This window comes from Enhydra lutris, unplaced genomic scaffold (genome assembly GCF_002288905.1).
Source record: "Enhydra lutris kenyoni isolate GAN:26980312 unplaced genomic scaffold, ASM228890v2 scaffoldscaffold17, whole genome shotgun sequence".
In the NCBI taxonomy this organism is placed as follows: domain Eukaryota; kingdom Metazoa; phylum Chordata; class Mammalia; order Carnivora; family Mustelidae; genus Enhydra; species Enhydra lutris.
The window spans coordinates 30,362,853-30,377,817 of NW_019154101.1; the positions used below are offsets into that span (position 1 = coordinate 30,362,853).

Here is a 14,965-nt window from a genome sequence, read left to right on the forward strand (position 1 = left end):
ACTAAAATGTTACAGCCAAGTTTTAAGATAAAATAGGCTAGAGGACAACATAAATAGCTACATATTTAGTCAAAAAATTTGCTGTTACCGAGAGTCATTAAAAAGTCATTAATCCTAAAATAAATAAAAAAATAAAAATAAAAAGTCATTAATCTTGGGGCGGGGTGGGGGAGTCAAATGTAGGACACTGGGAATGATGAAGTAGGCCTCCACTCGAATGACTGACAGTACTGTCAGAAGAAAGGAATTCAACAAACACCAAAACTCCTGAATGGAATTGTGCTTTTTTAACACGTCACCTGAAGTAGTGTGGACTCCCTCTTTAACCCTGTTCTCCTGAATAACATAGATCAGTAATTGTATAGACCCCCCTCAAGAAGCATCAGTAGGGTAATGATCCACAGCAAATTCTCAGATGGGGCTTGGAGCATTCCATTTGCTTTGCTTTCATCTATGCTGTTTCACCAAAAAGCATGTCACTGGCCACATAACCACAGTCAACCCCCGACACTCGGGCTTTAGTTAAAATCCGGTGTCGGTGGCCAATAGTCCTTTTAAATGTTACTTTCTTCCTTCTTCACATCAAATGAAAACAGAAGTTCCTCATTCCTCTCTTGCATTGTAGTGTTTTAGTGAGAATAGTGCTAATTTAATACATCCTCATGTTCACAGGAGAGTGGCAGAAAAGTCAGCCGTCAAGAGTGAGGTGGAGGGGATGAAACTCATGGTGAATGTCGCCTGCCGTGTGTTTGACTCACACAACCGGCCATCAGCAGAAGGGCTCATCAGCTGGGGAGAGAGCAAGAGAGTGAAACGGACGGGGCGCCTGAGAGGCTCAGTCGGCGAAGCGTCTGCCTTCAGCTCAGGTCATGATCCTGGGGTCCTGGGATCAAGTTCCGCATCATGTAAGGCTCCCTGCTCAGTGGGGAGCCCGCTTCTCCCTCTCTCTCTGCTGCTCCCCCTGCTTGTGCACTTTGTCTCGTTCTCTCTCAAATAAATAAATAAAATCTGAAAGAAAGAAAGAAAGAAAGAAAGAAAGAAAGAAAGAAAGAAAGGAAGGAGGGAAGGAGGGAAGGAAGGAAGGAACAGACCCAAGCACGCTGGCAGCAACACTCGGCAGCCGTAAGGAAGAAAGAAGAGGCTATGTGGGGATACTCCGAGCCTGCAAAGGACCAGGCATTGATCCAAGTGCACTGTTGAGAAGGTTTACCCATGAGTTCCAGGCTTGAAAAAAGAGGACAAGTGAGCTGGAAGGATACTAATAACTGTGAGAACAGAGGGTTCAGGAGCATAATGGTCACGCAGAGGATGAAGGGTTTGGAGGAGGTGAGTCCACGGTGCAGACAGGAGGTTGAGCTCACACAGGTGGTGAGATTTAGCATGTCGTCTCATGGTATAGACACAAAAAAATCAGTGTTTGCTGAATCCGAAGTCTGTGGGTGCCCAGGGGAATTTCCAAGTTCATGGGATCGCAGATGGAGTGCTAGTGAGGCCCAACACAGATCTACACTACCTAAATGGAGTCAAAGTGAAGGTCACGTAGCATCAGAGTAAATGTCAAGGTCACTGCAACTTGTGGCAGTGGAGAGGATTTCAAAGTCACTTAGACTGTGATAAAATGTCAAGCTGATTGATGATTGAAGTGTTGACCCAAGTGGTCAGTTTGGAGTTCCATTCAGGACTCAGGCTAACGTGAATATAATAAAACTCTGAACCACTAGATGGGTAAGGGGGAGCTAGAGCAAACTGAGCCCTGTGTAAAGACTAGGGAAAGGATTTACTACTGCAGTGGTGCAGAAGAATCAGAGGTAGGAGACTCGCAAAAAGAAAATATGATCATCCCAAAAGTCAGCCCAGGGTAAAAACCCAGAGTGCTAAGGTCTGGAATCCTAACACTGAGGTTGCCACTTTGCATCTTTACATAGTGCTGACGGAAAGGTCGGTGCCGGGAACTGTCTTCCTAGGAAGAACCTGTTTTTCTGGGCCTTGGGGAAAAAAAGAAAAAGACTGACGCAGAGATGGTAGTATAAAAGAGAGACAGGAAAGGAAAATTCTGAGCGTGGCTGGGCTGGGTGGGGGTCCAGAGGGAACAAGGCCAGGAAAGCACTGGACAGCTGCTCGCAGCAGGTCTTTCCTGACCCACAGAGGAGGAGGCGGCAGTGGGAGACGCTACCTGTCACTCTGAGGGAGTAAGTCATCAAGGATTCGTTTCTTATGTAATCTGCCCCAACTTAGAACTTCTACCTTATTGTCATAATAGTGAATTTCAGTTGTTCAAAGGGAGGTAAATACTTGTAATACTTCAATCATGGCTGTAATGAGTAACATACCACAAACTTAAATGGACACTTAATAATGAGCTCCAGTAGTTCAAGGAAAGATGACGGTAGAAGCTGCTTCTGGAATGCTCTGGCACTGGAATGTGGTCCAAGTCGGTCACTGTGGAGTCTGCATACTCTGAACAGAAAACTCACTACAAGTCCTGTCTGAATGAGGGCTGGAGGGCAAAGGTCTGTAACACAAAAGTCACTGTCCTATCGCCTGGCAGGGCAATGGCTGACCTGGTATCTCAAGGCCTTTGACAGATTCAGAATGTAGTCCTGGACCCTGGAATGTTCCAAGGCTTGGACAGATAGCCTCGCTGGCTGTGCTTCCTCATTTTCCCTGGCTGACGGTGTCGGGGTGTCATCTCTCGTTAGTCATTGTGTAATAAGTGTTTAGGAAGCCTCAACTACACATGAGGCCCTGTGTAGTGACACAGGGTGAATCTAAAGGTCACACTCACTGCCCTGTCAGAGTTCAGTCGAGTTGGAGAGATTTTTTAACAGTACTCAGCAAACACAATCTAAAATTTGGCTGGAATAACAAAGGACAAGTACATGATCCCTGGAAAGCCTAGAACATGGGGTCCAGCCTGATCTAGGGACACTCTTGAGGAAAGGACATTTAAACTGAAGAAGTAGATGGTGACCAGATATAGCACAGCAGAGGGAGGAGAACCAGCCACAGCACACACCAGATAGAGGGAAGAGCTCCACCTCAGTATACAACGACCTGCTAACACATACATTTAGTAACAGAAGTATGGTACATCCAATATGCTGCCTGCATCAAATGTTCACAGCACTTACTGCTGACTGACTGGTGAGAGAAACAAGACCACTAGAGAGAACTAAAAGTATTGAGAGACAAGACAGAAACTGACCAAATTTAGAACAAGAAATCTTGGTGCTGAAAACAGCATGAGAAGAAAAACGGCCCATAGAAAGCCAGTAGCCCCAAATGTAAGTGCCTATAACCTAAGTCCCTGGCACAAACCTGCCCACAAGCCTAGGACATTTCCGTTCGTGTCCGCGAGAAGAGGTAAAAACAAAACAAAAAACTCCAGAAGTAGAAATTTTGAGAAAAAAATTCTTTTTGATTGGTTTCCAAGAAGGCAGAGGATCATGGCTATTTTTCCCTGATTAAGGCAGGCCAGAAGTTTTCCATTAACCCCAAGGAATAAAAGGTACACTCCCTTAATCATATTTTAAATAACAAGTGAGGTGATCTGACATAATGGTAATTTATTTCCTTCCCTGAACACGGCATAATTACAGGGTACCGCAATGAGTAATCTACCTGACATCTAACATCTGATCCACACAAACACAGGACAGGGAGCTAGTCACATATACCTATTGTGGACAAGAGACTAAAAAGGCCTCAGAAAAGTGTCAGCCCTTCTGGAAATGTTCACTCACAAGCTAGTTAAGGGAATAGGCAGGAGATTAGACTAGGGAAACTTTCTGTAACAGACATGTACTGGAACAGACAAAGAGTATGTTTGTCGGAGTTATCAGAAAATTTGCCATTTGTAGTCAAATGTCCCACCTTTTATAAATATCATTTAATGAGCCCCAAATATTTTCCAGAGAGTATACTAAATGCTTATCACATCTCTAATCCTCACCTCCACCTATGAGCATGGTATGATTAATTTCATTTTACAGCTCAGAGCCTAAAGCTTGGAAAGGTTAAGAACTGTAACTTGCTTACTTTCACATGTGGCAACTTTTCTATCACATCACAGTCTTCTCTCACCCCACAGTTACACTGAATTTCTAATAATCTTGGCAAACTTGGATGTAGCCACTAATAGTCCATCTGGTTAAACTTTTCCTGCCATATAGACCAAGAGCGCTGACAGGAGCAGGTTCTGAATGTCTATAGTTCTCTACAGGGGCTCAGAGGCAATAACCACAATCTTGACTTTGCATTTGTACTTAGATTTTTGTGCTACATTGTTTCAGAGGGGTTTTAAAAGGGGTCCACAGAGATTCCAACCTTCCACTTGGACTCCCAAATCACTCCTCAACAAATACACTTGATGCTTGACCTTGTAAGTAACCCTATGAGGAGGCACCACACCACACCAACCTTTATAATGTTATTCTCAATGATGGTTTTAGGATGACTGGTTCTGCTGAATCCACAGATGATCTTGCTACTACTTTATTAGGCCTGAAACTGTGAACATAATTTTCTTTGGTCAGTATGCCTAAGCTCTATTCTCATTTCACACTCCACACTGGACCCAGAATGGTAAATTCTCTGGAATCTGGACAGAATCTATTAAAATTCTCAAATAATCATCATTGGGAAGAAAGCCTAAGAAAATGGAACTTGCGGGTGGCTCAGTGGGTTAAGCCTCTGCCTTTGGCTCAAGGTGTGATCCTAGGGTCCTGGGATCCAGCCCCGCATCGGGCTCTCTGCTCAGTAGGGAGCCTGCTTCCCTTCCTCTCTCTCTGCCTGCCTCTCTATCTACCTGTAATCTCTGTCAAATAAATAAATAAAATCTTAAAAAAAAAAAAGAAGAAAATGGAACTTGCATTTTATAGTCAGCAAAAATATTCATCAGTACCCTTTGAAGTAAACACTTCAAACACACTGTCTTATGTCCACCTGTGGTACCCTTTGGGTCTTTGTATCCAGATCTGAGGTATAATGAGGTATGAGTTGCCTTTGGAAGTTAACAAATCTAGAACATAAACTTAATGCATAGAGGGCCCAACATAAATGGGTTCTTCCAAATGCTAAGAACTGAGAATTAAGAAGAATTCTCTCAATGAAATTTCCTTTGTTGATGTGAAGGTATTAGTTCCTGCTCAAAACACGGTTAATGTGCCTCCAAATGATCTGCTAATTTTTTAGTAAAAACGAACTGAATTTAAAGTTGCCCCTTGAGATATGTTGATGTTAGTGGAAAAGGATACTCATCCCACCTTCTAATAAATAATATGTAAGATTTATCAGCTGAGAGATTTTCACAAAATACATGTGTTTGGTTCCTAAGGTTAGAGCAGTCAGCTATTTTAGCTCTACTGATTATGTCTCTTGAAACACACACATAATTTTTAAGCCTTTTAGTTTTATAGAGCAAGCAAATTCCCATGCATATAGTACCTCACCATAAAAAAAATTTTGGTTATGTAGAGATTAAATCACGTTCCCCTTGTATAGCGATACCTACGGTAATTTCTACTGTAACACGGGATGCCTGGGAAGTAGTTTCACTCACTCAACAGGTGTTCACAGAGAATCCAATGAGTGTAAGCCATACATCAGATGTTGTGGTCCTTGTTCTCGACATCCCCTGTTGTTATTTTTATATAAAGGCTTTGAATAAAACATTACATTTTGGGTTTCTTGAGCAAATAAAATTTATGGCAATCAATTTGACTTTAAGATTCCTCCTTACAATAGGGATCTTTGATACTATTGCTATTCTGAACTATACCTTTGCCTCACTAGCTGTAGAATTTTTGCTAAAAGTTTTTGCCTAGTCCTGAAATGGCACAAATAAAGACACTGGGAACAGACAAAAGTCCAAGTCTTACAGAACAAAAGAGGAAAAGAAACAAGAAAAAGAGAGAGAATGATTCTAGAATGGCATTCACACTTCTTGATGTTAACACTCCTTTTTGGGGAAAAAAAAAAGACTTAGGACTTATAAAGAGGACATTATAATTGCTAGATCATCACTAATCCAATAGGAATACAAATGGTAAATGGTAGATCATACTTCATTTGGAAACCTTCACTGGCAGAAATTCTACCTTTAGAGTGCATAAGCCAAAAAAAAAAAAAAAAGAAGAAGAAGAAGAAGAAATTACTGCAGGCTCCAGAAAAACCCATTCTAACAAAAAGGCAGGGGGAGGGGAACAGGGAAAAGGAGAAGATAGCTTCCCAGAACTACTGTGTCCTGATTTCAAGGAGAAAAATTCTTTACAATCTAATCTGCAATTTGCTAACAAAATGAGCAGGAGGCATTAACCTTGATACTAACAAACTGGTCAGTTAATACTACCTTGTAGACATATGCCTTCATTTTTCCACCAAAGAAAATGATAAATAGTATAATGGAACACAACAAAACAGGGCAGAATCCCTGATACACTCTTAGGTAAAGGCAATGTGGTAGACAGTCATAGGATTAACCTATCAGATACACCCAAACATTAAAATGGTTGCCTTGGAAGGACAATCCTAATATGATCAACATTTCTTAGTATTCTTATGTTAGTAAGACTTTCAGAGCCTATGCAAATTATTTTTAAATGTTGAGTTTATCTCCAATCAATAATGTTCCATCCACTTTACAATTTCATATATAGAAGAGTAGTCTTGGCCCTTGAGAAGCTTACTGTCTAGAGAAGGGCATATAGGTATAGATACTTTCCTAATACCCTCAGCCCTTCCCCCGATGTCAGTTTATATTCTTGCATTATTGGTACATAGTGGTCTCCTTCACTAGACAGGTAGACACTCTGAGAGCAGAAACCATGTCAATTACCTTTGTACCACCTCCACAATGTCCCAGCAAAGGAATCTGTACAGACTGAGCATTTAACAAATGTTGGTTTAGGGAGAAAAGGTGTTTTTACTTATTAATTACACTGTGCTCAGTAAAACTCACCGTAAGGCAGGTATGCCTTGAAACCTAAGCAAGGACACTGAGTCACTGCAGTACCTAAATAAGCTTTCCTGCATCAGTCCACAAATCAGCATTACACCGAGACCTGGGTTCTAGAGGTATAAGAGCAGAAGCCCAGCTCACCCCCAATTACTGTCTAAATGTTATTCGTCGATAAGAGCAAGGCATGTAAAACATTTGCATCTCTATTGACTACAAGGGAGAGAAATTTCACCTTCAAGAACTGATCGAGTCTACCAGCTAACCGAACTACTGTCTCACCCCATCAAGGCAATTTTGAAGCCACCACAGGGAGTCCAGACAGTAATCATTATGTTCATTCCTACAGAGTTCATTATGATGGCTACCCAAGAGTAGAGTATCTGGAAAGATGCAACCTGTCATTAACCCAGGGTAATCCTGAATAGGAGCATTTACCTCCTGAATTCAGATAGCAAACTTCTTTATGCCTGGTAGTGACAGAATAAAGATACTAAGCATGAAAACCAGGTTGCACACAGTTGGCTGATTAGACCACAGAGCAGGCAAAAAAGAAAACAAAAGTTTCTGATTGCTTATCTTAATAATAACACATAAAAGATAACCTGTATGTCATCTTGCCATGATGCTTTGGAAATAATTTAAAAAATAAAAGTCCATTAAATGTTGCAAAGGATGATGTCGGCAACCAGGGAGTAGCAAGTATAATATTTGGAGCAGGCAATAACATTTATGTGGAAAAGGACAACTGAAATTGTCTATAAAGCCAGTTTACTATGCTCCACATTCATTTCAGGACCTGACCATATCTGGCGCCAGGAAGCACGTAAGGTTGAACAACCAGAGAGAACAAAAATTCAGATCACAGCTCTATAGAGATAGAGCTATAGAGATAGTCTAAGAGATATCTCTATAGAGATAGTCTACAGAGATAAGACTAGAACTATGTTGTCTAAGAAGGTAATAACCACTTGCCATGTGTGGCTCTTTAACTAAAAAAATCAATGAAAATTTAAAAATCAGTTTCTTAGTTATAATAGCTATATTTCAAGTGCTCCCAGCTACATGTGGCTAGTGGTTATCATATCGGACAGGGGATACATAGAATATTTCCATCACTGTTCTACTGACAAAGTTAGATTTGCAAGTGGACATTCCTATTGCTCAGACAGACCTGATGAGAAATTCAGAACCAAGCCAATAGTCTTATTCGTCAAGAACCACTGATACTTCCAGGGCTGTTTATTTTATTAGATGTGTCCATAAATTAGAGACATTTGGGGATATACAGAAAGTCTGGACATCCTTATCAACAAAAGATTTTCCTCCTTTTCTACTCCTTCTCTTTCCCCTTAATATAGGGAAAAGCAGAAAAAGAAAAATGGGAGGGGATCAGAACCTTCTTAAGTCTCTCTTATCCAAAAAGTTGCATGAATTGCCAAAAACAGATTTTTAGAAGCACCTACTTCCCCTTCCCTTCCTCCTTTAAATAAAATACTAAAGGCAAATGAAAACAAACATACGAAACACAGGAGAAAGAGAGGAATTCAAGAAAACTACTCAGAACAAAACAGATAGCTATCCTAAATTACTGCTCTAAGATGCCTAAGGGAAAAGTGCTGCAAATGAAGAACATTTCCAAAAATACACAGTGGGCACAATTCAACAGATCCATATTAATTTAGAACGTTACCACTTCCTAAGAGGCCAAATGGTCTGCTACTAACAATTTAAAGTATTGGGTTTTCATCAAGAGCACACCCTGGTTCAATTGTCTAACTCCTGGGCAAAAAACAAAAACAAAAACAGAAACAAACCAGTCATCTACATCAGCTTCCATCTGTGGCTTCTGTAAATTCCTGAAGTCATCTGGTTCTAAGACAGAAGCTATGTCTGATAGTGAAATTAAAGTCAACTATGCTACTTAGATCCCAGTTATTAGAAATTCTCTGTATATGGTATTTTAAAAGTGAAGTAAAATATACTTCTGGATTTAGAGTAGACAGTTGCAATTATATTTGAGAAAAGCAAATGAAGATTCACTCAAGAACCAGGAAAAAGAAAACCAGTCATTTTCAGACACTGGATTCTATTCAAACACTTATTCTATCAGTGTTTAAATATTTGCCTGCTACTTTGCCATGCTACTGCTCTGTACCACACAGAGGAAAATTTGGTATCTCCGTGACAAAACAGTTGGAATGCAAGCTAAAATTTAATCCCCACATGGAAACAACAAAACTGGTACTCTATCAGCTTAAGCAATGAATAGCTTATATATTTTGGGGAAGGGAGTTGCAAGAAAAAACTTAAAATGCAAGCCTTAAAGCCCTTCTTCTAAAGGCATGATGTTGCCATCCCAAAAATTACAGCCCTGGGGAGGAGGGGTGGCTATGAGACAATGCTAAAAGATGGAGTACCCAGGGATTTGAGAAGCCAGTCAAAGCTGCTGCTCCATGTCATCATTATGAAAGAAATGCACAAGAACCAGACCTCTCCTTTCCACACCCAGCACAAGCCAGCCTCCAGGAGATGTTCAGTAGCAGTTACCATCACAAGTTAGAAAGCTTCATGGTCCCCCCTCCCTGTTCCCTAGCTTTGTCCTCTATGGTGCGCTCAGTGTTTATTTATCTCCTCCTTCAAGCTCTCAGTATTTCGGAATAGAAAAGGAAGGAAGGAACGTCTTGACCCTCTGCCCTTGGAAAGGCTGCACTCTTCGGTCACTTTAACTCATACCCTTCGGAGGAGAAACTGTCCTTATTAAACAGAAATCACCAATGCACCTAAGCAAGGGGGGGAGGTGTTCATTTAAACCTGGACGACTCCTATTCCTATTGCTAGGACAGTGTCATCGGTAACTGTTCAAGTGAGCATGAGAAAATTAAAGATCTCTAAGCCAAGAAAGCAGTGCGGGTCAGAAAGGCAGCTGATCTGAAAGCTACCAAATCTGCAAAATCTGTTCCCCATTTCACGCATCCACAGTTCTACAGAATGTGTAAATACCACCGGCAAACTGCTAGGGGGTCACAAGCACTCCACACCGCGTGCACACAGTTTGTCAATGTGCCACAGAGGATGTGGGAAATAGGGGCTGGTTCCAACCAAAGGGTAGAGCTAATGCATACCTTTTGGTCTTCTGGAATTTCCATTCTTTTGCTGTTCCTCTTCCTCGTTAATGGTGAATAAACCAAGGGGAATTGGCCTTGCACTGGTCTTCTTCAGTCTCTCTTGTCGGATAGCTGTAGCAGATCCAGGCATACCGCGGCTACTAGTTCTTTTAATTATTATTATATTAAAAATATATGCTTATGTAATTGCAGCTCCCAGGAAGCTGCTAGTTTCTAAGCGGCCGGTTCATTTGAGCACTTGTAATAGATCCCCTATGGGTACACAGTGTGCAAACAGCTGACAGATACTACCAGCCACTTGGCAACTGAGGCCCTACAGTTCCCCTCACCTAGCAGCAGCCCCCCCACCTCCCCTCCGCGCCCCCTCCCACTTACTCCCCCCGGGCATGTGGCTGGCTGGAGCACGCTGCTTGCACACGCGCTCCCCACACACGCACGCGCACTCTCCTTCCGGAAAAGCCCCAGGAAAGGCACGCAGGGTCAGCTGCCTCCGTCCGCTGCCTAACCTGTGCAGTCAGATCCCGGCTCTCCCGCCCCCTCGCGGCACCTGTCCCCAGGCTTGTCCCCCCGCCGCGGCACGGTAAGCTGTTCCGCACACGGCACAGAGGGGAAGCGGCGAGATGCCGCTGTGCACAGTTGCCCTGACAACCCTGCCCTGTCCGGATCCAGGAGGAGTGGGAGCGGCTCTGGGAGCGCCCGGCACCGCCGGCGGCCGCGGGCTCCGGTCGGGAACTCACCGCAGCGGGCGGGAGCCCAGGGAGGGAGGCGGCCAGGACGCTGCGAGGCTCCTTCTTCCTCTCCTCTCTACTCCCGCCCCGTTCTGCCCGCACCGGCGGCAGGGCAGTGCACCCGCCGGGACGGGGCCAGGGACTCAAGGCAAGAAGACTTCTTCTTTGTTGGGGGGCCGGGTTTTCAACTGGGACAATGTTTGCGAGTCCCTGGATGAAGGAAGGAAGGCCTCGCTGGACCCGCACGGCTCACTCCGCACTCAGTCACACAGCTCAGCCCTGCAGGCGTCCCTGCGACCCCAGAGTCGCAGGGAACCACCGGGCAGGAGGACGGCACGGCCCTGCACCTGAGACGTTCCAGGGAGGGCAGGCAGGGGGAGAACCCGGCCTCTTCTCCCAGAGCCGGCAGTCTGGAATACCCCGAGTGCGAGTCCAGTCGAAAGGAGAGAAACTACAGTCCATCAAGGAAAAAACAATCCGCCCCACCACATCCAGGCTACTCCCCCTGCAATTCCACCGGCCCTGGGCCAGTCACTCCGAGCCCAGCGGAGCAATCCTCAACACTTGACCCACTTTTAGTTCTTTTTCGGATTGTTTTCTCCAAAGCATACAATCATGTGATATTGTTTTCTCCTGAAATGAGCTTTCTCACTTAAGACTCTCCAGACTCTCCACTTCTAGGCTGCCTGAAATGTATGCTGTATGTGGGGGGGAAAATTTCAATTTATAGTGACACTGACAAATGTCAACTGCCAAATTAAGAAACTAATTTTTGTTGTTTTTGCTTCTTAATCAAAATCAAGTCTGCTTAAAAAGTCCAAAGCCATCTTCCCACTCCAGACCACTCTCCTACTTCTCCTCTCAATACGTAATCTACTCACCCATGAGAGGACCCTGAGGATTCTATGAACAGTACCCTGTCTAAATCCTTTGAATGGAAGAGTAACTGTTGACAATTCACTTAACTTTTCTTGGTGCCTTAGTTTTTGCTGTAAAATTGAGGTGATCATTTACCTTCCAGGATTGGGGAAAGGATTAAATGAGCATAGTGGTAGCAAGAAGAAGTCCTTATAAAAAAGCAAAGGCAGGTGATATGTATAAGAATCATTTTTTTTTTCTATTTTCACTCATCTTTTTTTTTAAATTTAAATTTATTTATTTATTTTTTTAAATAAACATGTAACTTATTTTTATCCCCAGGGGTACAGGTCTGTGAATCGCCAGGTTTACACATTTCATAGCACTCATCATAGCACATACCCTCCCCAATGTCCATATCCCCAAGGAATCATTTTTTTAAAAAAATAATCTCTATTCCCAGCATGGGGCTCGAACTCACAATCCCAGGATCAAGAGTCACATACTCTTCCAACTGAGCCAGCCAGATAACTGCCTGTTTTTACTTTTTATAATCTGTTCTAAGTAGTCCATTTTTGCTTCATATTTAAGGTGTTTCCAGTTCAACTATCAACTTTATCAAAGAACAGTTCTATTTTTTTAATCTACTAATATTGCCCAGGCCACTGCAGGAGACATACTAGCAAATGTACTGAGCAAATGTACTCTGGGGAAATAAAAACATCAAAACTATAGAAATCTTTCCCTCAAAACTGAGGAGATTTAATTAAGGTTAACAGGCATTAGATGTGTAGATTGGGGAAATGCTGGAAATTTCAGATATTAAGTTTACTTAAAATCATAGTCATCTATGTGATCGGTATTTGAAATAAAAGTGAATGGGGCTGAAGAACTGAGCGGGTCTGAGAAAGCATCTACATCAGCATTTTTCATGCAAGGAAAACCGAGGCCCGAGAGGTAAAATTCCTTGCCCAGGTCAAATGTTAGCTGGCAGCAAGAGTGAACATTTAGATCTCCTTCTCCATAGTTCAGTGCTTCTGCTTATGATGAACATTTGGCCTACACAGTTTAGAATCCTAGATCCCTCTCTCCAGCCTCTACAGAGGGGGCAAGATGTGAAAGAAGGAAAGGAGGAACCATGCTTAGAACATGCAAGATCCTATTGTTCAAGAAATAAATGGTGGATACCATATAGTTCCATAATTCTACTCAGTAATTTTATTTGGTAATTCTATTTCTGAATTGAAGATGATTTATTATTTCTTATTTCTTTAATCAGGTGATCAAGAAACATAGTCCAATATTACCATACACATATTTATGGAAATCTTTTCAAATCTAGTTGTTTCTTTTACCTTCCAGAGAATCAGGTTAGTACTTACAATGGCAACATACACACACACATGGCTGAAACTACCTTTTGGCAGAAAAAGTAAAAAGCTACGTTTCAAATGACAAGTTTCATTCAAAAATGTTCCTTACCCAAATAAAGCTAATAGCTTCTGACCATCTCCATGAAATTTAACAAAAGTAAAGAAAGAGATAAAGCTAAGGAAAAGGGGATCTCTTCCTTCATCGTCCACATAAAACATTGAGAGGATTAACATTTTATGAAGTATCTTAGGAGGACAACGAAACACCTTTCTAAGAGTGGCTTTGAAAAAGCAAAGGGAAAGCTGAAATTCAAATGACTTCTGCAGAAGATGTACATTCCTTTACTTTCAAGGATGGCCTGGATGGCTTTAAAGCTTTTACAGGAGAAATGCAGCAGCAAAGCAAAGGCTTCATAGCCTTTACCTTGTCTGGGTAAGATATCAAAAAGGAGTCCCTCCCTTGAGGTCTGTGGAACCGGAGATCACAGGACAGCCCCTCTGGGACACAGAGGACCGAAAGTGAGCCCACCTCACTAGGCAATCACTAGTTCTCCTGTTAACTGCAGTGGACTATCCCCTCAAATGACAAAGATGGCATTCTTCACGCTCTAGCATAAGAAGTCTCACGGAGAATTTTGATTCGTATCAAAATGTGGAAGTCACCAAAATGGCTGTTTTGAAAATTATGCTTAAACCATCTACAGGGAAATGAAAGCCTAATCAAAGGAGGCCAAAAGTCACACCGTCCTACAGCCCATGGGCAGGCATGGGGTCAAGAATTCCATTATCTAGGAACATCTCCAACTTTGTCAGATGCTGTGTGAGGTGCGTTAGATAGGTTACCTGTGTTAGTCATAACAGCATGGGGGAGAGGAGTCATCACCTGACAGGTCAGGAAACAGAGGCTCACAGAGGTTAAAGTCCCCCAGCTAGTTAAGTCACTGAGTCAGGATTAAACCATGGCCCATCTGCTCTGAGGCTAAGATGCTTTTGTCCAGCTGCCTTGTAAATCCTGACTGCAACAGTGACTAGCTGTGTCCCAGTCACAGCTGTGACCAGTCACAAAGAAGCAAACAGCCCCAAGATCAAATAATCATAATAAAGGAGGCTTTTTTTTTCCTATCCATGAAGTACACATTTAAGACATAAATACATTTGAGATTAGTTTCTTAAATGCTCAAACCCCGTCTTTAAATGGATATAGGTGTTTAACTCTTATTTAATTTCAGGAACACTGGGGCTGAACCCCTGCAGAAGCATGGGCTTCCAGTCTTCTCCCTTTCATACTCAGACCCCAAACTAAAGCAGACATGGAAAGGGGATGGCAAAGCCTTAAAGTAAAAGGAATCCTATTCCGAATTCCTGAGCTCTTCCTCAGAACTAATAAGTGCTTTCAATTGGATGTGGCCTTGAACATCACTTGCGGGTACAATCCCCATGGGAACTGGCATATGTAGACTTCCAAGAGTCAGTGAGGTTTTGCAATGGTTTCAATTGTTATAATTATTATTTTTAATAATAAAATAATAATTATTATTTTAATGATTTTTAATGGAGACTTGGTACAAAGTTGGAAGAAATGAGATATTACCTAGTGAGAAAAGGTAGATTTTTAAACTAAACTCACTTTATAGAGAGAAAAATGTTCCCAATGTAATCATTAAATATAGTGACAGTTGTAAGCGGAAATGATACCACTCGTCCATTATTAATGAAACAGGCCACTAGGCTGTTGAGCAACTGCTGTCCCCACCAATTCCCACCCCCAGCCCCACTCCCTTAGTACACAATGAATTTGTATCTGTCCTTCTTACCCTGGCTGCCGGGCCCCTCTGGCCTGCCTCCAGCTATGAGGCAGGTGAATAGGAAACAGTCAAACTAACTGCTTGGTAGGGGAAGTCATCTTGTGATTGGACCTTCCTG

At 42.4% G+C, this 14,965-nt stretch overlaps 1 protein-coding gene across 1 annotated transcript in view; it reads right to left on the minus strand.

The window, feature by feature from the left end:
• Positions 1-10,634, minus strand: part of LOC111147640 (microtubule associated protein 7) — a 144,596-nt gene extending 133,962 nt beyond the window's left edge. Inside the window, exon 1 of the mRNA XM_022503831.1 lies at positions 10,081-10,634. Coding sequence (XP_022359539.1) covers positions 10,081-10,213 — 133 coding nt within the window. The 5' untranslated portion in view covers positions 10,214-10,634. The remainder of the gene's footprint in view (positions 1-10,080) is intronic.
• Between the last annotated feature and the right edge of the window lie 4,331 nt (positions 10,635-14,965).